The 24999-nt window shown below is 38.1% G+C and overlaps 2 protein-coding genes across 2 annotated transcripts in view; one reads left to right on the top strand and one right to left on the bottom strand.

The window, feature by feature from the left end:
- COL19A1 (collagen, type XIX, alpha 1) overlaps positions 1-22678 on the bottom strand; it is a 207236-nt gene extending 184558 nt beyond the window's left edge. The window contains exon 1 of the mRNA XM_010003471.1: positions 22638-22678. Within this exon, the coding sequence (XP_010001773.1) occupies positions 22638-22678 (41 nt within the window). The remainder of the gene's footprint in view (positions 1-22637) is intronic.
- A 1654-nt stretch (positions 22679-24332) lies between these two features.
- Positions 24333-24999, top strand: part of LMBRD1 (LMBR1 domain containing 1) — a 72317-nt gene continuing 71650 nt past the window's right edge. Inside the window, exons 1-2 of the mRNA XM_010003460.1 lie at positions 24333-24403; positions 24662-24665. Of these exons, the coding sequence (XP_010001762.1) occupies positions 24333-24403; positions 24662-24665 (75 nt within the window). The remainder of the gene's footprint in view (positions 24404-24661; positions 24666-24999) is intronic.

The following is a 24999-nucleotide window of genomic DNA, read 5'->3' as shown; positions in this document are numbered from 1 at the left end:
GGGAGAAGCGTGGTGGGCTTCGGGACAGCAAGGGCAGTGCTGGCGGGGACGTGCGGCTCCGGCTCGGCATCCCCAGGCGTGCCCGGGGGCTGCTGACCCCCGCGGGTTCCCCCGTCCTGGGGATCCTTCACTGCGCGTCCCTGCCGTGCCGCTGCTTACAAGAATGTTTCTACTCACGGGATGTAGGCCACTCGATACACAAGCTGACGAGAATGAAAGACACTAACAGATTTTTTAGATGTAAATAGATCCAGGCAATTCATAAGCTTGCACAGCGTTGTGGCAATTTGCAACAGTTTAATCAGTTTTGTAAATTACTGGAAATTACTAGGACTGTTTTTATGAGCATACCAACATATACGTGTAGTCACCCACAAGCATATACAATGTATTTACACAATCATTAACAGAATGCTATAGCATAGACTGGTAATAGTACATTAAAAGCTCACTGTGTACATCATGTTTACATAGGACATCATTAATATTGGCAAAATCAGTAATAAACTTAGCTGGCAATTTTGAAAAAAAAACCACAAAAACAAATCACCATAAACCAAGAATATTGTAGTGTGTCTGCACATGTGACATGTTTAGACAATTGAGTACAAATAATGAGTTGCTTACCTTTAATTTTTTTATATATATATATTTTTAAAGTATGTCACCCAGAAGCACTGAAAACGGCTGTACAGAGCTGCTGTAGTGCCGAGGAGTTGCTGGAGTGAGTCTCCAAAGTGTGGCAGAGGGGGATGCAGCTCTGTCCTTATTAGTCTTACACAGTGTGACCCTCCCACTCAGCACAGAATACTCTGCAAGAAAGGACAAACAGCCACCCAGACACAGATTTTACATAATCATACCTTTACATCCTGGGTCCACTAACAATGTAAGAATTATTTTTTTTTTCTTCCTACCCATCTCCCCCCAAAAAAACCCAAACCCAGTTCCATAAATTAAACTGCCAGAGCATGAATGCATGAATGAAAGAGTATCTGGTTTCTAGTTGTAAAGATCCAATTATGTACGTTAGCACACTGGCTTTTATCACTCAAGTGTAAGAACACATCATTAATTTTATATACTTTATCATAAATGTAAAAATCAGCTACCAAGTAACCAAGAGAATGTGCCTATTTATGGTACAGATGCTGCAAAGCACAGCAGATAACTGACATTTGTTTTGCCTTTTAAAGTCTATAATTTACAAACCTGAATGTTCTTGCGCTGCAATATTATCTGTCTGTGATGAAATGGTGAGATTGAGCACTGCCACTGCCTCTCACTGAAAGTGCGAAACTGCACTTTTCTCAGGTTCTCCAAGTGTGCTTGAGGCAGTTTTCTGTATAGCTTTTTAAAAATGTAAACCAGATAGAAGGATGGAGAAAAGTCAAATGACTAGAAATAGATACACAGATGACACCGAGAGTAGGGCTTTAATCAAACATGTCTCCTTTATATATATTCAAGACATATTTTATCTTTCTTTAGTAGAATCATTCTGACACGGATAAAGAGAAAGGTGGTGACTGTTATATGAATATTTATTAGCTTAACTTCTATTTAGCTCAGCTGGTCTTCAGGTCAGAAAATAAAAGTGTTAGTGTTTTTGATTTCCTGCCTCATCCCCTCCCCCAACAGATTTCAAAAAGTGTTTCCCTTATTTCAACCAAGATAACTAGCCAGGGTAACCAATAACTCACATGGAAAGACATGATTACCTTTCTGGTTTAAATTTCAAAACAGTTGTTACACTTCCCAACTTAGAATCATGATAAAGATAAAATTGCAGCTTATGTACATGTCTGTTAGGTTGGTTTATTCCACAACTCTGCCACAGACTTGTGGCGTAACTTTAAGCAAGTCACACTTCTCTCTTGCTCATTCTGTAAATTATAGAAAGGAAAGCTGCCCTGCCTGGCAGGGTGAGGCGCAAGAGCTCAGTCCTACAGCTGACAAATTATCAGAGTGCTCTCTTTCCCTTCAGACTGTTCATTTGATAAAGGCTTCAGTGTTGAGCCCTTATTGAGTGTTTCAAGCAGAGATGTGAGATCCTCAGCTGAAAGACCCTTTGTAAAAGCTCTGCTCCTAGAGAAAGGCAATATAATTTTTTATTTGAAAAGAACCACGTTTCTCATTGCTCTCTCAAGCTGCAAAATTTTTAAAATCTTTTTGTTGTACTTAATTTTACATGCCCTGAATATCTGGATCGACTGTGTTACATGAATATACATGATCTTATTAATGTCAGTGAGTATAACATAGCGAAACATTTTAATTGCATAATACTTTGCATGTACAATCAGTTCAACCTTTAAATAAGTTTCTGTATTGCTCAAAAGTCCAGATGCAAACTGGGTCTTCATTTCCCACTAAGTTATTAATGAAACATAACCCCTAAAGAAAGGGTGTTGTTTGAGATAGTGACACTCCAAATAGAAAATTAAAACATCTTTATTTGAACCATGTCAACTTCAAAACACTCCACACCCATGTGAAAGCATTAAGTAGAAAATACTACAACTTTCCCTGACTAACACACATGCTTCCTGTATTTTGGACCAGATCTTTAACTTAACAAGATTATGCCAGTTCACATAAATCAAAGGAATTACACCTATTTATAGTAGTTGAGGACCTCAACATTAGAGACTGCCACCATACATATTTATGGACAAAACTGTTCACATTAACAAATACATTCTTGAATGTCTAGTGACATGAAAATTTGGAACAAAGAAGACCTGCTGTTTACAACTTCTGTCATGAGCTTTTCTCTCTGCCTCCTGCAATATACGAAACAAAGCCACAAATGGCAAAACATCTCTCTTACCATGAAGAGTTTAGAAATTCCAACAACCTGCACTCTTCTGCATCCTGCAGTTACCTCTGCCCTCCAGAGAAAACATTGTCTGTACATCATCCCATCTCTGCTGAATCCAGGAAGTACTGGATAAACTGATGATATGAGCTGAAGTACCCACAGCAAATGGGTGATATCCTGTGCTATCTTTGAATTAATACAGGTTTCTAGCTATCTCAGAGGTTAGCTAAAACTCTTACCAACACACAGAAGACAGAATTAGACCTTGATCCAGGAAAGAGCCAAGGCAAATACACCAAGAAGCAGAAAAGAGAGAAATCTAAGTTTTAAACCATACTTAGCACAGATGCTCAGAGCACATTCCTTCACTTGTGCCAAGGGTGAGCTGCTCCACTGAACACATTTTACTACAACTGCAGATGCAGGCAAGATGCAGGGGACTTGGGGTGCAAAGGCACAGACTTATTTTCCAGAATATTCTACTCACTTTCAACCTTTTTTTTTTTTTTTTTTTTCTTTTTTTTTGCCCAGGGAGGGGGCAGGGGGAGGGGGATGATGGAAGGGCACAATTAGATATCTAGACAAGCTAAGTAGCATAATTCACTCTGTGTGGTGCTAACAGATTTGTCTCCGTTTTGTTAGACCCAGATTTTTAATACTTGTGTTGCTCATGTCAACGCATACACAGGAATGAAGCTGCAAACTTTGACAAAACTCCTTAAAAGCAGCAATATTCTACTTGAAAGCATTTTTTTAAGAGATAACTTTGAAACCCTCCTTACCATGCGATTTTTCACTGAATGTAGAGCTCAGCATTTCTGTTCCATTGTATAAGCCGTTACATTGGATTGTTCCTTGCCAGATGATCCTTTCTGCCCTCTGCAAGATTTGCTGGTCATGACAACTGCATTCCACTGAAGCAATTAAAATACAAATGCTTTTACATACGTTAAGCTGAACTATAATGAACTTAAACAAAACAGATTGAACGTCAGCCTAGGGGAAGTTAATGGAAATTTTAACATTGATGTAAGTGGGGAAAAAACGTCACTAAAATGAGGGAACTCTGGCAAAATCACATCAAAGAGGAATTATTTATATGCACGTGCACTCACACTAAGCACTCCTAAGTAGCAAAACCAACAGAAAAGCAGGATGTCACTTCGTTTCTTCTACAAGAGAGAAAAAGAGGAAAAAAAACCCCAGCTGCTACTTCTTTTTCTGAATACTTAGGAAGCACTCAGTTTTTCAGCAAAGTGGCCAAAAATAACTGTCAAAAAGATGCAGAAAGAATACTTACTGCGATCAATCTGTGGTACTAGTTGTCTTGGCTCAGACATTTTCTCCACTCTTTGACACTTTACAATATGTCATAAAATAACCAAATATTAATAAATGTAATGGTACAGCAACAACAACAACAACAAATTCAGCATTTTACCTTCATTTCCAATGTCACCGATAATCCCAACTTCAAAAAAAAAAAATAAATGAAGTTGTATCACTTACAATGTTTAGTGCTCTCTGGTCCTAACATGTTCCATATTTTTAATAATGTAATTTAATCCAAAATATGTACATTTCAAAGTAAATAAATCAATGTCTTGATATATTGCTTCTATTTACCAGTTGCAAACATGCCAACAGCTGTATTATATAATTTGTATAGAATTAATTTTCATGCCACATTTCTGTGCATATACTAATCATTAAAGTGTTGGTACAACAATCCAGTTGAGTTACTGAAACCTGAAATAGTGCTGAATTTCTAGAACTAAGTAAAATATCAGTCCAGGCCAGGCTTAGAGAAACAATGCTAAGATTAATGGTGTAAAAATGTATACATTCCTAAATGTATTATAAGGCATACCTTACATTGTCTTCCTAGGGCTAGGTAAATGCACATGTACAACTGTATTGCTATACTACAAACATCTTGCCTCTATTGTTTCATGAACGACATAAAAAAGACACAATGATGAAAAAATTCTGAACATTTACCACTATTTTTCTTTGTTCTTTCTTTCATATGGAATCCATCCTACACCTGTCACACAGGAAATATGTGTTGTTTGATGGCTTTTGTAGTATACAAGAAAAAAGCACATGGTCAAACAGCTGATTAGGGATGACAAAACCAAGTCATACTATGTCTGTCTTGATTTCGACTGAAGTACCCATATGTCTTTAGAAGTCATTACACATAATGAAAAGATGAAAGCTAGGTTTTAGGCAGTTTGCCCAATACTTCTGTATGAATATGCCAAAATCCTATATGTAGTCTGAAACATCTATAAAACCGTGAAATATGTTAAGTTAAAATTTACACAATGCAAATATTAGAAAAAGGATAGCAAAGAGCAAAGGAAAGTCATCAGCAAAGTCAAGGATTCTACAAATAGACCAGGCTGTATAAACCCTTCAGGCTAAACAGGCTACTTTATTCTAGATCAAAAGGCTGAATATGCAATGCTTGGGTTTAAAGCATAAATAGTCCAAGAAATACCAGTTAAAAATCCATTTTAAATTGTAACAAATACATCTAAGAATTTACAAGTCTTAGTGCTAGCCAGCATCTCCTGCTCATGTCCTTTCTATCCAGCTAATTTACCCATATTTTATTTATAAACAGAACACTATAATGATAAATAATTCACTTTTAGGTCAAGTTTCAAATTTTTAGAAAGCAAATGCTGTAAATTTGCTTATGCAAGACTAACTGATACAGACAACCATCAGTTCTATCAACATAGTAGCTGCAATTACATTAACACATTCAGGATGCTGAGTTCATGCAGAGCTTTTTACCGTTATGTTATTTTAATGCTCAATTTCAATCCTATCAAGTAACATAAAAAAGAAATAATAAAATAACAAGTATTTGATTCATATTTATTGCTGAATAAATAAGCACAATAATCTGGGAAGCCAAATTAAGTGCGTGTTTAATCTGTATCTCTGAATCCATATCTAGGAATAAATATTCTCAGGATTCAACAAAAGTTATCCTTTTAAATCAGTGATTTCACAGATTTATGTAAGCTTAGTGTCTGCCTGGAGCTATCTAGTCATGAACTCAGATGTAAAAGAACTCTAAATTCAATAACATTGAAAGACTGCAGCCAGAAGTGTGACAGAAGTACACGCAAAAAGTATCTTCTAACATGCCGTCTAAAAGAGCCTACTGACCTACACATATTGAGGTCAACATCCTACATCATCCTATGTATATATGTATTTTTGGGAGCTGTGGAATTTGTGAACTAATAAAAAAATGACAGTTGAAAGGCACAATCTATCAGACTGTGCTTGCATGACTATTTGTATCTCTACACACTGCAATTCAAATAAAATTTCCTGTTTACTAGAAATGCAAAATCAAACACTAACTTCTAGGAAGGCCAGCATTTTAATAAATACAAGGTTCTTAAGACAAATTTAGCTGTGTAGTGTATCAAGCCTAACATTGGTTTGGACATGATGGATGAATTTAGTTTTGGAGCAAGGCCAAATGGTTTAGCACAAACGTGCCATTTTGATGAAACCTGGAGTAACTAGGAATTGCTCTGGTTTCTCCCATTTCCTGGTAAGTAAAATCCAGATATATCCTGCTGGTTATTTTAACTGAATACTTAATCATGCCATTTAGTCATTCACTAATTGTGCTGGAACCAACAATATTCTAACAACTTCAAGTGGCATCCTGTGACTATTTAGTGAGACTGTATTTTCACATGCAAAATTATTCAAATGCATTTTGAGTTAATGTCTACATCAGCAGATACACTCTATATCTATTAAAGCAGGACTATCTGACATAGACAGATAGAAAGCAAAGAATATACTTCATCATAAAACTTAAGGTAGGAAGATGACCTTAGGTTAAAAACAGAAATTTTACTGAAGGTAACTACATAGCTCAAATGTTATCAGGCCGTATTCAGAGAAGAATACAAACGTAGGTCCTGCTTGTGCATGATGGGGAAGACACTTTTCTTGCAGTCAGGACTAAATTAGACTAACCTACCTCCAGACAACAAAGCTGGAAAGCATTCTTCAGAGTCCTCCCTGGTACTGAGTTTTACTACAGAAATTAGTGGGACATCTGAATGTGTTCCATGCCTGCCTGTCATACTGCTGGAGCAATGTTCCCAGTGCACCGAGGAAGAAGCTACGTCCAAGCACACTTTGGCAGTTATGGGGGAACAAAGGATTTCACATACTTACTTGATATGGTGTGTTTCTGCAGCGCAAAGACTGCAGAGTTAATAAACCAAAAGCAATTAAACATGAGTTTAAATCCAGCTTGAAGCAGTATTGGTTAGTTTAGGTCAAGGAAATCCTGGAACTGAGTTATGTTCCTGTCTGCAGATGAAATCAAACAGCAAGTTTGGTGAAAGCTGAATGCAAGTCATATTGCATGGAGCACCTGAGATATCTAAATTAAAGGTGTAATTTTTATTGGGAAATCCAGATTTGGGATTAACTGTTCTCTGCAGCTGTCTCTCTTCCTTAATTTTAGAGTGAGACCACTCCTAACTTTGACTTGACAGCTAAGTTTTTGTACTGAACCTGTGCTTGATTAAAGGTGTTATAGAATCTGGGGACATTCAACACAAGTTTTTCAAACTTGCTTAGTAGTACCAATATGGCTTTTATATATAGATAAGGCAACCTTATGTACCTAGAAATATATATATTCTTCTTATGGTTGAAAATTAACTATGAAAATGACCTGCACTTCTATAATGCATTTAAACAGCTATGTAAATTGTTCACAAAGTAAATTGGACTGGCTTAAATCGACATGAGTCTGAATTCTGAATTAAATTATTGGAATTCTATGTACAGAGGACTGAAATAAATATTCCACAAGCACTGCCTATAGCAGATGTAATTCAATAAGAATTTTCAGTTACATCCATGTAAAACCCTTTAATTTACATTCAGAACAACTGTCCTCAACTTTTATTAATACAAACTTACCTTGACCTACAATAAAGTTGTGCATATCCTTTTTAAATATAATGCTTAACTAGCACTCTCAGATGATAAAATTTTAGGTAGTATTTCTAGTGGATGACTTCCATGCCTGTGATTTTATCAGAATAATAAAGATGAATTTTTCAAATTTGTAGAAAAGAGTTCTCCACTTATATTCTTTATGGCCTGAGGGAGTACAGACAGGTACTCGTAACTGCTCACATCCCTAACTTCCTATATATTTCTTCATGTAATGAGTTGGTTCTGAAGTTTAAACACTTCTCAGTCCATGCCATTGTCATTCTCTTGAGTTAAACACACTGTCCCACCCAACTCACCAATTCTTCATCTTCCTGCATAGAGACTATTTGTCTCTTAGCAAGAAGTTATAAAGGCAAGGAAACCCAGACAAGGAAAAGAAAAAGGAGACAGGAAAGATTCTTTGATATTTAGCACATGGGAGGCCAACACTGCTCACCTATGTGCACTTTGTTCTTAATTTTTTGTATTACTTCCACAGTGTATTATTTTTTTTTAATCCAGGGTATTTAAATATTATATAGTATCTAATATAGAGCTAAAATGCATAAAAAATAAAACATAAAAAGAATTTAGTGATTAATTTCTACTCCATTTTAACTTTTTATTGGTAAGACAGCCAGGAAATAAGACAAAATAAAAGAAATAGAAGATAAAATTAAGATACTATAGTATCCTTTGATATAGATTTGTCAAATGGATTGGGCTGGTTTCCTCTCAGTGTTAAAAAATTACAAGCTAAACCTGATGAAATCAGATGCACTCAATATGTTTTTGTAAATATGACCGTGTTACATGACTGTAGCTTTGTGTTTCTCATTTGTTTTTCTCTCCCTGTTCCAGGCTGATACTGTTGAATCATAGAATCATGAAAGTTGGAGAAGACCTCTAAGATCAAGTCCTACTGTTAAACCAGCACCACCATGGCAACAAAACCATGTCCTGAAGTGCCACATCTACACATTTTTTTAAACTCCTCCAGGGATGGCAACACCACCACTTCCCTGGGTAGCCTTTTCCAATGCTTGACCACTCTTTCAGTAAAGAAAATATTTCCTAATATCCAATCTGAACCTCCTCTGGCAAAACTTGAGCCCATTTCCTCTCATCATATTGCTGATAACTTAGGAGAAGAGACCAAAACCTGCCTAACTACAACCTCCTTTCAGGTAGCTGTAGAGTGATAAGGACTCCCCTCAGCCTTCTCTTCTTCAGACCAATTCTCACCTTCTTGAGGCTTCTTATAGAATGGTTGAGGTTGGAAGACACCTCTGGACATCTGGTCTGACCTGAGTGCTTAAGCAGGACTGTCTAGAGCCAGTTGCCCAGGACCATGTTCAGAGGAGACATTTTCCATCTGAGCACACTAAACTACTTCCAGAGAAGATTCTGTTCTCCTTCAAGGGAGAGCTGAGGGTCCTGTCTTGGAAGCTTCTTCCCTTCCTGATGTTAGAAAGCCTGTCACAACTGTTTTGCCTGACTTCTTTCACAATCTAGACCGTAAAATGACATTCAGTCATTTCTGGCAAACTCCTTATTTATTAGAGACTTAAACCTTCTCTATTTGGAAAAAAAAACAAACACAAAAAAAAACAAACACATGAAATTATTAAAATTCTACCACATACCTAGACTAATAGTTGTATATGTAACTGTATTTACATTATTTTTTTTTCCATGTGCCTTGTTTTTCTCAATTTATCAAGCTTCAGGCTTCAGCCTTGGATTACAATATGCTTTTATCTGTTAAATATCCTTATCATATCAGAAGTCTCATTTCTGTGTAGAAAGGTAGTCTCTCCTCAACTCTTCTCCTGATTAACAAAGATGGATCAAAAAGCTTTCACTTTAATTTTTCTTTTCACTAGAAAGTAATGTGGTTTGGCAACAGGGTGGGTTTTTTGCTTGTCTTGAAGTTTTTTTTCTGGAGCCATTCCTGCTTACTGACATCAATTAGAAAGTAAAATGCTTGGTTGCTAGAAGCTAACATAATGGCATAGTTATACCATCAATACCATATAAAGTAGTAACACAGCTACACTATTGCTATTTTGTATTTTTTTTCTGTTGAGCTCCATCTTTTTTAAGTCCTGTGCATGACCTGATCATTACCTCTCTTACAGAGTTTTTGAAAACACTATATACCACTTGGTAGCCTTAACCCTGCAAGTATTTGTTCATACAAGTGTAACATTATGTTTGATTTCACCATATCACCTTTTTCCTGGACAATCTAAATCACCCTAGAAAAATGGACATAGAATTACTTCCTTCAATCATTTTCAAGTCAACAGCAAACTATTCACAATGTTTGGTAGCTGAGTAAAGCCAAGCTGCATCCACTATTTAATGAGGTTTACCCAGAGGTCATGTGACAGTTTTGCAGCAAGCCAGCTGAGCAATCTCCCAATGTAAAGGCAGTGTTCTAAGTACTTGTAAAAACATTAATTTTTCTGAAAATTAAAAACTAGAATGGAAAAAGTAGGACTGAAACAATTTTTGAAGTTGCTTAGCAATTCCTCGTCTAACTTGTAACTGCTTATATTTCAAAACCTATTTATCAGTCATTCATATCGTTCAGACCTGCTCGCTCTCTCATACTAGAAGGTGTACCAAGGCCCTGCTAGCAGACCTGCTTTACATATAGAAAAAGTCCAATTTCAACAGCAGTCACATGGAGGCTCTTGAAAAACAGTGCTTGTATATATGTATATCCAGCCCTTGTAAAGGAGAAAATAACTAGTAACAACAATATTAATGCTTTAGATTTATTTAAAAGTCTATCCTATGGATGTCAGGTGTGTTTAAAGAAAGTGCTCATATTTTCAACATATTGGCATGTGTTTTGCGTTTAAACAATGTCAAGTCAGCAAAACTAAAACCCAAATGGAAGAAAACCTGCTTAATATAATCTGCAATAGCTAAGGCTTCAAAGATGATCAGTGTAAAAGTGTGCCTGAGCAAAGATAATGGTAAATGTAACAACAATCATAATATAAATGGCTCATATATTGCAAAATGTTTTTGGTTTTGTTTTAATCTATAAAATGCTAGAAAAAAAATCACACACTGAGTATGCTATTTAAAAGCATGGTAAATATAAAACTAATTTCTGAACGATTAACAAGTGTACGTTAATGTAGAAAAGTAAAAGATACATGCTTGGTAGTTGACCAGTAGTATTACAGAGACCACACAGGGGAGACTATGCCCAAACACGGTGAAGTTGAACTGATACACAGTATCACAAACAAACAGTGAAAAAGCCCTAAAGACACTAGGTAAGGGAGGGGCCAATTTTAGCAACATCTGCAACTGAATTACTTCAGTGTAAGAGTACTTACTGGTATGGTATGCTACCAAAACGCTTGTGTAGCTGTAGCAAGTCAAGTCTTGAATGCCTTGAAGGAGGGAGGCTGTAACCTCTGAAGGCAACCTGCTCCACTGCTTGACTGTCCTCACGGTGAGGACTTTTCTTCTGAGTGACTGAAAATGTGCTTGTGAAATGTCTTGATGTTCTTTGCCTCTGCAAACAGGTATGACTCAATTTGTTTGAGCACTGCCTGTTTCCTCCAGTCAAAATTTGGAGACAATGAGTGCATTATAGCAAAGACCTTAAATAGAGCAGAATTTCCCATGAGCCTGTTTTCGTTAGCAACTGTATGAGAGCAAATGATCACACAGTGAAGGAACAGGATTGGAAAAGTTTCTTTTTAATATAAAAATAAATGTACACACAAAATAAACACAAGTACATAATTAAGTGAATACCTGCCTTGCATCATTTTACACAAAATCTGAACATTTCTAGTATTTTGCACCAAAAAATACCATCTGCATCACTTTTTAGCCAATGTTAGAAAGGATCTCAAGATTTAATAATCCAAAGCAGTAGAACTTGTTTTGCATTTGCTTATTAGATAAAACATTAAATTACTAGCATGTACTGTATTACTTGTGTGCTGAGCAGCACGAACCCCCAGTTTCACTATATAAGACTTTTTAATCCCATAAAACACAATGTGAAATACATGAAGTAAGAAGATAAATGAGAACAACACTGATACAAATATGTAATAACTGTTCCTATAAAAGGAAAATATAAATAAGATGTAGAAAATTCAGAAATAGTAATTTTCATGGCCATTAACTGGTCACATGGCACTGTAGGTATTAAGCAATAAATTAGTAGTAAAGGATACTTTAAGACATGAAAGAAGGCTCTGTAAACTGGTTTATGATGGATATTACATATTTTAATAGGCTGTGTCTAGAAGGGGGCAGATTCTAGCAAATTAACTGAGCACTGCAATCATAAAACAAAATGCTTGCTGCAATAAACAAATCAGAACAGACACTGAGGTTTGTCAGTACATAAGAGAGACAGGGTTATATAAACTCTTCCGACTTGTCTGCCACGCCACAAATAAGATACCAACAGAGACTGGAAGATGAAGGTGAAAAGATCAATTTGTCTACATTTACTATGATTGTCCACTTCTTTTTGAATTACGAAGTTCAGAGTTCAGAATGGAGATGCTATGATTGCAAATACAGGAAAAAATGTTTTAGTTAGTCACACAATAATATAAAAGGACTAATTCTTGAATATATAATATTCAAGAAATAGCAAAATTTAGGTGTTAGTTGTGCATATCTACAGGAATGAAGTTTTTTATGATGGCCCTGAGTAATAGGTTTGAAAGCCTTGGAAAGCACTGATGCCACCCATAGTGACAGAGCTTGACAGAAAAAGATTAAGATTGGAACAAACTATTTTAATTTAGAAAAACAGGATTTACATTAAAGCTGATGGATATTTAACTACAAAAATCACTCATGCATTACAAACCAACTCCTGAAGTTCTTGCTATGTTAAAACTTTTTTGGAGATGAGAAATTTCTCCAAGTAAGGACTTGAAGATTTGGCCTCTACTAAGATCTCTGGCGAACCTCCAGTTGACGGCATCAGACCTGGAAACGATTTTGGAGAGCTACGCAATGAGAGCCCTCTGGTGGGTGACAGGGGAAAACGCCCCCGAAATGCTAATCGCCAAGAAAGTTATGATATTTAAACTGGATTTTTACATCTAGGATTGCAGTGCTCTGTAAGTATTAATTTTTAAATAAATTGCTGTATTTATTTGAACTACCTATTACAAAATGGTGAGTTTCAGCATCACTTTTCTTCTGTAATCACCCTCTATGTTTTTCCCGCAACTCCTGCAATGATTATTCTGCTATAACCCAAAGAGAAAAGCAGCTCACTTGCAGAAAACAAATGAAACGGGAAGAATATGTTAAACTAAATCCTTGTCGATGACACAGAAGAAAAAGTGTTACTTACTATACTATGTATCCATCTTTGCTGATTCAATTACCAGGGACAGGGAAAATTAAGTCTTAGTAGTAGCTTGAATCCCTAGAATTTCTTTGGGTCTTCTAAAACACACCAAAACATTCAATGCTAAATAAAGACTCTGAGATTGATCCTCATTGTGTACATACACTGGCCTGGCTTTGCATAGTTTGCATGTACTCAGTGTCTTTTGACTACACATTTAAATTTTTCTGTCTCAAGATACAGGGAAAAAGAGTATCTGGTTGTATCCATATTGACTGACAATCAAATGATACATGATCCACATAATTAGAGATCATACAATTAAGAAAGGATAGAAATAGAACAAAGTAAAATTTGCTCCTCAGTGAAGCCAAAACTACAGCTGTAACTGCTGCTATGCCACTACTGACCGAAAAGGCCTGAATGATAAAACTTACAAGTCAGCAGCCATAATTTCATGCCATTCATCTTCTCTGTGACACTGCTTAGTGTTACTGCCCCTGGAGCAACTGCTGACAATAATGATTGCTTCTGCATTCTCCAAAACATTTTCTTTTACCTAAATACAGTTGTCCTGTGAGGGGCACTAATCAATGATTCAGGATGGATGCGACTCTTGGTGCCTTTCTTGTCCAACCTTCTACTCAAAGTAGGGTCACACTGAATCCAGAGCAGATTGCTCAAGGTTATCAAAGCCTATGTGAGCCATCTGCTCCACTGCTTAATCATCCTTACAGTTTTTTTCTTCCATATATTCGGTTAGATCCTCCAATTTCAATTTATGTCTGCTGTCTCTCCTACCACCAATCAGCACTGACTCCCATTGTCTAGACAGCTCTCCTGCCAGCTTGCTCTTAGGACTCCTAAAGCTCTCTCTTCCCCAGTCTGAACAAGTCCAGCTCCTCCACCTCGCCTGTGAGGTACCTGCTCTCACAACTTATTGCGGGAAGCGATGTTGACACCATTGTAAGCCCCTCAAACAAAGCAAAAGGACTGCCTGACATATGGAAATAATGGCCTGCATATGGCCTCCAGTCTGCATATGGAGACAATGACAGAGATAACGACAACAAGAGAGATTAGGATGCTGGAGCAGGGGAGGTCCACTCCATTTGCTCAATAGTGATATGCCTCAAGCTCTTGTGAAACAATTGCCTAAGCAAAACAAGCCCGTAAAACAAGGAGGAGTTGTGATAGTGGGCTTTGGGAGCTTCACTGACACCAACCCTACCCTGTTGACTGGCCCAACGCTGAATCCAAGACTGGTGATTTTCTGTTATCTATCTCTCTTAATGTTTTTTCTCCTATGCTCTCTCTCTTCCTTACTAAAATCATTAAGTAACTCAAGGCCTACTTCAATTTTTCTCAGGTTGTGGATATTCAGTATATATGTTTGTGAGTTTTGTGATTGTGCAGCCTGAGAAGTAACAGCTTTTATGAATTATTCTTTCTGCAGTCTTAATTAAAGCTAATGTTCAAATACAGACCTTGAGTGTTGTTTCACCTTAATCCAATCAAGGAGTATCAAATGGTCGAGCATTTCCTCAGACCATAATATTTTAGTCACTCTCCCTAGGAGGGCCAGGTCTGAGACTCAAGTTGGATCCAGCAGCACTCAGGCTCCTCTCAGAGAAGGAGTTTAGAAAGCAAAGGGATCCAATCTGAATCTCCCCGGGCTGCCCTATCCAGGTCATGACATTTCCTTACAAGGAAAGTGTTCCAGATCAAGCCATCCTGGTGAGCCTTCCCTGAACTTACTCCAGTTTATCAGTGTACTTCCTGAATGGAGGAAATTACATTAGTCAATTCTTCCTTTTCACATGGAAGAAACAAGTCTTTTTTTTCTCACTTTGAAACAAAAGGGAAATTCTGTACTCCTTGGTACGGCTTTATGGTCTGTTTTCTTGGTTAGAGATGAGGCTCAATCATTCACTATAATATGAAATCACCTCTCCTCTGCTTCAAGACAGCCCTTAACATTCAGGATTCTTTATGTAGTCCATATGCTAGGTTTAAATAATGTAAATGGCTTTGAATCAGTCTTCTGAGCCAGAAGAGATTCACCTTTACCATTAATATTACCCTCTAACTGTATCAAATGATCAAAACCCTAGTCTTCATTGAACTCATAAGAACAGGTATACTGAGCTGGACTAACTGAAGGATAATAACCAGAATGATTGAAAGACTGCAGCTTCCTATATTGATCTTTCTGTGCCAACAGCAAACGCTTTGGAAAACAGGGAAAGCTGAGGCAGGTTTCCTTGCAAATCCTGGCACTCTCCTGCTTAGGGACCTTCTGAGCTAGAGGTTTTTTCTCTATCAGAGTGGTTAATACCACTTGACAGACCTCTCATCCATGAATCTCTATTAATTTTTAACATAGGCATACTCTTGGCATTCAAATAATCCTAAAGTAAGGATATCTAGTTTTTACACTGTACGAAGCAGTCCCTTTCTAAGTCTGCTGCTTGTTAATCACCCAATTTTCTTGAGATGAGCTCAACTGTTAGCTATTCACTGTTCCTCATGCTAGTCAGAACTTTAAATATTTTTATAATTTTTCCTTGATTAGCATATTCTCCTAGATACCAAAATATTTACATTTTTCTGTGCACAGACACTTTTCCTTACTTTGTTCCTGCTCAAACTTCTACACTATATCAATTTCTGAAATTCTTTAGCAGGAGGGTGGTGAGAGACTGGAAGAGGTTGCCCAGGGAAGCTGTGGAGGCCCTCTTCCCAGCAGTATTCTAGGCCAGGTTGGATGGGGCTTTGACCAGCCTGGTCTAGTAGGAGGTGTCCCTGCCCATGCAGTGGGATTGGATCTAGATGATCTTTAAGGTCCTTTCCAACCCATACCATTCTATGATATGAACATCTAACCAGCCCACTGTTCATCAAGTGTCATGATGGCTTGGTTGTCTCTCCTTCCTATTACTACTGTCATTTGCCTTTTTCACTATCTCTGAACATTAATTTTTCAAATGCCAAACCTACCAGCAGCTTTGCTATTAAATTCAGGGTGTCAGAATTTAATAAAATGTTTTGTTTTCTCTCCATCTAGTTTCCTCAGTCCATTCTGGAAAAATCTCTAAACCTGTTCCTTTCAAGTTTATGCCTTGCTTGCAGTTTTATCATGTAAAGAAGACTAGAAGTATCTCTAATAACTTAGGAAAAATAGGCAGAAAACAGTAGTTTGGATGTTCTAACATGATCAGGCAGTCAGTTAATTATCTGACTAGTATATACTGGGGAAACCTCTTTTTATTCTGATCAAAATCATCAGGAATAAACTTTCAGGAGAATACAGCAGTTTGCACTCATTTTTGTTATGGAAATATTCACACATTTCTATTGTGTAAGTTTACATTGTTTTCATTCTTATCAGCTCATACAGAACCATAATTTGCATGCAGAACAGCTTTTAATTATTGTGTGGTGTTTTTATTTTTAAAAAAAGAAAAGTTTTAGAAATAAATTGACCTTGAAGGGTCCTAATCATTTTTAGAGCCCTCATAAAAGAAAATGTTACTGACCTACACTCTCTGTATCTCAGATAAATTAATCACTTCTTCTGCCCTAAGACCCCATTTTTAAAATTCTGGTGTTACTGAAGCAAAGTGAGGAACAAAATAGAAAAGAATCTCCATAAACATTATTAAGCATTATTAAGCATAAAACAATATTAAGCATTATTAATATTTTAAAAGAACAACCACTCTAAATACTTTTATAGGTTAATTCTGTATTTCTAACTGTTTTTATTTAGCAGTTCTGAAAACCGTTCTTTGCCCTATGCTTACCCAAAGTTAGAACTGGGCTGACTTAAACCAAGTTAAACTCAAACTGAAATTTTTATGCCCCTATTTTTCATGTAAATGTTGAGCAACTGATACAACAGCATGAAGTATTGATACTGAATAAGGTTGAAAGGGAAAATTATGTTTCTCTCAGTGAAAAGGAATGATATGCAGCACTAAAGCCAAGCTCTCTGCAGAGATCAGCAGGACTGAAGAGCTTAACACAAAATAACATTTTAGGATAAGGAAACAATACAAGGAGCAAAGACATAAAGGGCACATCATGATGTTCCCTATTAAACTAACGATAAAAAATGTCTAAGTTAATTTGGTGAATGCCTTCTAAAATATTTGTTAGCTATCATGCAGATTAACAGGTTCCAAATTAGTTCTTTTTTTTGGCTATGTATGACACAGTGGAAAGTCTTATTCACAGAAAGAAAATTAACTCTTAATAGCCTTTAAGAAACCAAAGCTGCTGCCAGTTAAATAAGGCTAAGTAAGCACAAACGTACACTGATGGAAGTACATTGATGGAAGAAAAGATGCCTGCATTGATATAATTCAATATAAAAAAACAGACTCAGAAACCTATTTTGGTTTGCAGTAACAGTAAATGAACTACAGCATTAAATCAGACAGAAGGAATTTGAAGAAGCTGCAGTCAAGTAACTTCACAGCTTCACGAGTTGAAGGACTTAAAAAAACAAACAATAAAAACAAATAAGTTTTTCTTTCCAGTGCTCAATTTTGTGTACTTGCACAGCGCCAGGTACAGTGTGTTCTGTGCCATGAGGCTTACAGATTTTACTGGATTCTAAGCCACGTAACAGAGAATAATTAAATCTTCAAGTACAAGACCATTATATATTCTGTCAAACACTGCTGGCCCCAATTCCACTGCCTTCTCTGCTAACACACATACACACAAAAGGTAGAGTTCATCAGAGAATTTTAAAATATGGCATTGCCATCAGCACACATGCTTTCAGCCCCCTTGAAACTTGAAGGATTATCAAGTGGCGAGAAGAGCAGCTCAGTCAAGCGAGAAGGTGCACCTGCTCCCTGCTGGTATGTACACTATCCAGTTCAAGTATGACACTAATCCCTTTTCCTGGTCAAAATGAAGGCTGTATCTTGTTTCAGATACCTTAATTTCTACAATATCATTCTTCTTTCCTGATCTTTTTACCACACATATACTTACTAACAAATTTATGGATTTTATTTTAAAGTAGCATCTAAGACATTTTTCAGTGTTTGGACTTATTTCAGCCTATACATAAGATTTACTATAATGATTCTGTTTAGATGTATAATTTTATACACTATAAAATTTATTCTAACATCAGTTTGAGGAATATGGGTAACAGCATTCTCTTCAGCCTCACTCGTTCTGTTTTCATTCACATATTCTCTCAATGATCTGTAAAAATCTTTTTTTTTTTTTTTCCTATGTGCAAGGAGAGTTTTTAATGAGTCAGTTAGTATCAGCTTTATTTCAGCCTATACATAAGATTTACTATAATGATTCTGTTTAGATGTATAATTTTATACACTATAAAATTTATTCTAACATCAGTTTGAGGAATATGGGTAACAGCATTCTCTTCAGCCTCACTCGTTCTGTTTTCATTCACATATTCTCTCAATGATCTGTAAAAATCTTTTTTTTTTTTTTTCCTATGTGCAAGGAGAGTTTTTAATGAGTCAGTTAAGTATCAGCTTTCAGTTATCAACCCTAGCTACAAGCACGTCCAACACAGTCTTTTCAGAAATAATTTCATTTTTTCCACAACCCCCTTTTTTGTAGTACTCTCACTATGTGACCCATGCACTATGCCTTTCAAGTACTTCTGTCCACTGCCACTCTATCACATTCACTGATCTTGCTGCACATCATGGCATCTTGATGACAAGCTTTTACTTGCAAGAGCAAAGCAGCATAGAAGAGGACTAGACAAATCTGACTGTAGGCAAGAAAAGAGGCACATCTACATGTGGAGTGTAAGGGAGAACACCACCACAGGGACAACTTCTAGCCTCATCTTATAAGCCATGCTAGCTTAACCTGGCTGTTGGAAACACAGAACCATTGTGCACAACTGCAGTCAATACTAGATCTGCTGATCGCAAGAATCCCAAGCACTCACGAGTCATGACACAATCTTTCAGCTGGGATCAGTAACTTTTGTATGAATGAGGCCACCTCATTGGCTGGCCCATATCACAACTCCCTACCCCTCTCGAACGATAACTCTCTACTAAAAAACCCTTCAACTGTTCTTCTGGCCTGCTCTTTTACTTGTGTGGCATGAAGATGTTTCTTCTGCCATGGTGACCAATTGCCTCATCTCTTACTTCTTGACTCACAACCTCTCATTAATTAGTCCTAATGACCAGTATGCCTTATATAATTTTGTTCTGTGGTTGCTCATTTTCACCCCATGACACAACAACAAGTCTTTGCTGGCACCATCCTCAGCACAGCCCTAGGAATAGCTTTGTCTTCACAACTGAATGGGCAATCTGGGGACAGAAATCAGTGAAGGAGGAAGCTAGTGTTCTTGAGTGGTCTGATCTTTCCTAGTTGGAGGTCAATGAGAATAAATTAATGTGCCTGCTCTCCTAGCTAGGATATTCTAACTTGTTTTCAGCAAAAGGAAGAAGTAAAAAAGAATTCCAGGTCATATTCTGTTTTGGTCTCACAAATAGAATCACAACAAACAAAATCTACAGTCACATGTCTTCACTCCTTAGATTCAGGTTTTGAATCCTGTGGACTACCTGACAGCTTGTAAGTCTAATTAGGTTTCTGACAGTCTAAAAGACAAACCCTATAAAATGAAAGTACTATGTCTACATGAACATATAATTATTCAATACATTAGCACAGCAGAGGGGTATAGTGGTATGGAGGGATGAGCAGACTTCTGGAGTAAGCGCAAGTAGACCTGGGGCACTACAAACTGTAGCTACCCAAGAAGGTGTCTAGTGAAAGACAAACATATGGTATGCCTGGTATGCCAAGAAACATATAACCAACATATCTTCATGGGTGGTCCTGTCAATAGACATTGTGAATACTCAAAAATCTGACCTCAAATTTATCTGTGAGCAGCCTCTTAGAGAGCTGTGTGAACACAGCCACAAAGAATGTGAATCTCAGACATCCTAGGAACACTAAACAAAGGATGAAATTTCTGTCTCAGAAATATATCACAAAAGTAAACACATCAACTGAATACCATTTTTATTACTAAAGTTTACAAGAAATATGTGGGCACAAGGCTCAGGAGAAAGGTCACTATCGGAATAATTAAAAAAATACTAGCTTTGCTATTAAACTGTGGGGTACTTTTACATTTTTGCATGAACTTGACACCAGCAGTGTCCCACTCAACAGTAAAAAAATTGAAGTTGTTCCTCTGAATTCTGTTTGTAAAAAATTCTTTACATAAAGATCTGATGATTTTACTAGAATAAGGGTCAAAATGTTTTGAATTTATAAGCTCTGAATTTCAGGGATATCTAGTGATAATGTGGTGCCGAACTTCCATTTTTTTTTACACTGAACATAAAACCACTCCCTCTATTCTACTGAAACTTGACATTCTCCCTTTGAGCTATGAATTACAGCAATCATTTTATACACACAGACATGAAAACAATTTAACTGAAACCTTGAATACCTTGTGTGTTACCAATTGAAACAAGTTTAGCAACTGTATTTACCAAACATGATCTAACAGAGCAATGCTAATTTCTTCAAAATTAATATTTACTGCAAAAATATAGGAAGATATTAACAAAAAAACTCAAAGGTAAATGGTATTTTTCTGTTAGTGGGAAATATATTATTTGGGGATTTGGGGTTTTTCGTGCTTTTATTTTTCTTTTTTGGTTTTTACTGTTTGTTAAAACTACGTAAACAATTAGCTATTTAGAATGGAAAAGATTTTTTGATCATGCTGAAGTTACTTTTATGGCTTATGTACTAAAGCCAGTTAAAAACTTATGCAACCATTTCAGTCAAAGATTTGTGGTAGGATATAGCTATAGTTGGGGGTTTTTTTTGGTTTTTTTTTTACAGCAGACTCAGTTCTTAACTAGTTATGGGTCTCTGGTGTTTGGTATATAAATATTTTATGATAAAGGTATGCAGTACTGTAAAAACCATAAAATCTTCATATACTCTAAGGGCAAACTATTTCCATTTCCACGTGGAAATAGTTTATTTTTAATGCTGTTCTTTAAGTTTTTAATTCTTCATGGGGTCTAGAGCAGTTCTGAATTATACATATTTGATAGTAATGACATCCAGGGAAATATATTCTATGGTGGAGATTATACATACACATTAATAGTAATTTTCATATTATAAAGAAAATCTAAGAGGATGTACACAATACAGTTATAATTTAATCCTAAACAGGCAGTATAACATTAGTCAGGCTGGTGTTTTCCTTTCATGTAACACTCAGACCATATGCATCAAGAGATTGTGCCTTTAACTCTCTTCATCCTGAAGAGGTTGTGTTAAAAAAAATATTAACACAGCAAACCCACCATCAACTTGTGTAGCCACTCAGTAGAAGTCTTTCTTAAGTTTTTCAGTTTCCACCATAAAAAACTCTTGGGTTCTGAAATTACTCTTCAAAGAATATACCCACTGGACCACAGAACAATTCAGGCTGGAAGGGGTCACAGGAAATAATCTAGTTCAAAGCACAGCAAACTACCATTCAAAACCAGGTCACTTGGGGCATTATTACCCCACTAGGTTTGAAAACATTCAAGAATGTACAACCTCTGCAGGCAACCTGTTCCACTGCTGAACTGTCTGCCTAGTGAAAATGTTCTCTTATACCGAGCCTGACATGGTCTTGTTTCAATTTGTGTCTGTTATCCCTTCAACTCCCATCCTGAAGTGGCTGGCTTCATCTTTGCAATGACCTCCCCGCGGGCAATGGCAGACTGCTGTACAGTTGCCTCAAAACTCATTACTCTCTCACCTTATTACTGGGCTCCTGAGTACCAACATCACACCGCCTAACAGAACATAGACATCATGCACCAGCAGCTGCTGCTCCAAGGCTCCCTTCCCCAACATGTCTGTTTTCCCTTTGTGAAAAGCCCACCCAAAACCCACCACCTGCCTGTAAACCAGCTCATGAGCATTACCACATGCTGCTGCTGCCTGTGCTACCCTTGAAGCAAGTTGAAAGGCAGGAAAAGGTGACAGTCTTTCCTTGGCAAGCCTCAACCCCTCTGCCCCTCTTAGGTGAGTACAAGGCCACCTGGATTGCCATGAACTACCCTTCATTCGGCTCACCATGGCCACTGTACACAGCTGCCTGCTGTCTGTGCCATCACATCAAATGAAAACCCATCACAAGCACTTGACTCTCTACATGAGCCTCCCAAACATCAGCACTTCTCCATCAGCAGGTCCTTTCTCATAAGGCTACAAGCTCACCTGAAAACTCCACCCATGACCAACAATTCAAGCAACATGTGAATAACCACTGTTCTCTGCTTCTGTCTGCACTGCCCTCACAGAAAGTTAGCACATGACACAGGTATTTTTCCCTGCAATCAGTATTTCCCTCTGTCAGCCAACACACCCTTTGCAGGTACATACCTGTCAGGTCTACAAGCTTCCACAACCCTCTTCAACTCCATTATCACTTGATTCATGAATGTTGCCACGTGCCAGTTACCTCTACACTGCCCTGACAACAGAGAAGTACAGAACATGCTCCTGCTCTGTGGGGAAGCTTCCACAGGACACAGGTCCCTTCTAGCAAAGATGCAAGTCCATCTGAACTCCTGCTGCCCTCAACCACCCCACACATAGCTTGTGAATGCCATTGTAGCACTCTCACAGAAAACCAAAGCCCATCAAAGATGTCAGCCACTTCATGGCAAGGCTTTTCCAGCATACACACCACCACGTGCCTTCTCCTTAGAGTAAGAGTCTACTTGAGCACCGGCTTCAGATGCTCAAGACATAGCTCATGAGCACCACCACACAGTACTATCTCATATGTAGCCCTCATACTAAGGCTCAGCAAAGGCAAGAAACAGTCTTAGGTGTGGCTCTCACAGTCCCTTCACCAGCACAGCCTCATCTCTCCAGTCTACCACTCCATGGTAAGTCCCACCTCTCACCTGACCTCACATTTCATTTATAAGCACAGTTGCCACTACAAGCTCCTGTCATCCACACTGGCCTCACAGCTCTTGGAAGCTCATCACTTCAGGGCCAAGCTCTCCCTGCCCCAAACAGTCTCTTCTCACCAGGCTACAAAACAGAATGAATCTCAACAACCTCTTACTTGGTTCATAAGTACCTTTGCTCTCACAGCAAATGGAAGCATAGCAAAGGTATCTACGGCTTCAGGATGAGAATGTGGCCATAGCTGTACCCTGGCAGGTCCCTAACTCGAAGAGCCCCTTGTACCGAGGCTGATGAATATGTTTTCATATCTAACTTGCCTGGCACACCAAACAGAACCACAGCACAGCAGTCTGTTCTCCAAAATAAGGTTCCAAATCTATCCCCTTGGGCACTTCTATAGGGTCCTTTGCACCTGATGTGCATGAAGCACTCAGAGCAAACTAGAGACTAGGTCAGATATCAGCAGCTTTAAGGTGAGCCTCTCCCACTCCCCATGCCACCAAATCCACACTCCCAAAGCTATGAGCAACACCAAACCCCACACAGAATCCCTCCACAAGGTCACATCTGCCATCTTCATCCCCCATTCTGAGGGAGACCACAACCTCACTCCGGGTGAGGCTGCCCACAGTCCTCAAGAGTCTGAGCCTCCCATCCCACCATTTGCTCCTCTCAAGCCCAGGGCAAAGTGCAGCTCAGCACACACCTGGCCCACCAGACCCCTTCAGCAGTTACCTGCTGATCACGGCCCTTACCTCCCTACCTTGCACCTGCAGGATGAGGCTCTGCTTGCCTGACGCTCCAGCCCTCCCAAGCTCCTCCCAGTGCTGCTGTCAAACACAGCTCTCCCTCACTTCCCCCTGAAAATCTCTCCTTGTGTGTCTGCATGGGTAGGGTATCTGAACACAGCGTGCACGTCTGACAGGCCGCTCTAGACCCCTACATGTGATCGATGTCATGAAATATTTTAGGTACTTTTGATGGCAATTATTAATTGAAATGTGTAATTTTTTGAAAATCACATAAAACAAAGAAACATGTGGAATAAAATCTAGAGCTTGCATAATACTGAGACAGGAAGAATTAGAGAAAAACATATCCCTAGCAGTCAACAATCCGTGTTTGAGAAGCAGGCATGCAAGACAGGTGAACGGAATGGGAGGGACTAACCCCCACAACTTATCTTGGAGCAAGAACAGCTATATGCTTAAGCACTATGCTGAAAAGTAACTGGACTTTATGTATTAACATATTATTAGCATACTAATATACTATTGGCATACTAAAATACCTACCCACAGGCTAGAGGGACCCCTGCTAACAAAACACTCCCTTTGAGCATGCGTGGTGAAATTTACAAGCACTCTCACTTTAAATGGAAGTCAAGATCTAGTTAACCAATCCTCCATACAAGTGAGAGAATTAAACTAGAGATAAAGTAATTTTACATGTTTCTGTGTATAAACGTAGTCCTTGTGTTTCAGGAAGGTGAGCTTGCTTTGTATAACACCACCTGGTGCCCCTTTCTTCACAGACCTGGAACTTAAAGCGAGTATTTCGGCTCTACGTGTGCACTGGCTAATTGCACACTGGCTGAGGGACCTCGCTTTCGGGACAACACTTTTACATGGAGGAAAAAAAAAAAAAAAAGTAACAATTAAAAAGTTGGAATTGCCCGACAGTGCACCTTTCACCTCTCCCCAAACCGCCCCTTTCCTGCCGCCCCATAAACGGGAGCCCCAGGGTCCGAGCGCTGCCTGCCTCTGCCTGACGGCCCGGGCGGGGAAGGAGGCGCAGGCGGGGGACAACCACGGCGCCCCCT

This window comes from Chaetura pelagica, unplaced genomic scaffold, assembly GCF_000747805.2.
Source record: "Chaetura pelagica isolate M959 unplaced genomic scaffold, ChaPel_1.0 scaffold150, whole genome shotgun sequence".
Lineage (NCBI taxonomy): Eukaryota > Metazoa > Chordata > Aves > Apodiformes > Apodidae > Chaetura > Chaetura pelagica.
Note: the sequence above shows the minus strand (reverse complement) of the source record. Positions and strands in the feature narration are given on the sequence as shown.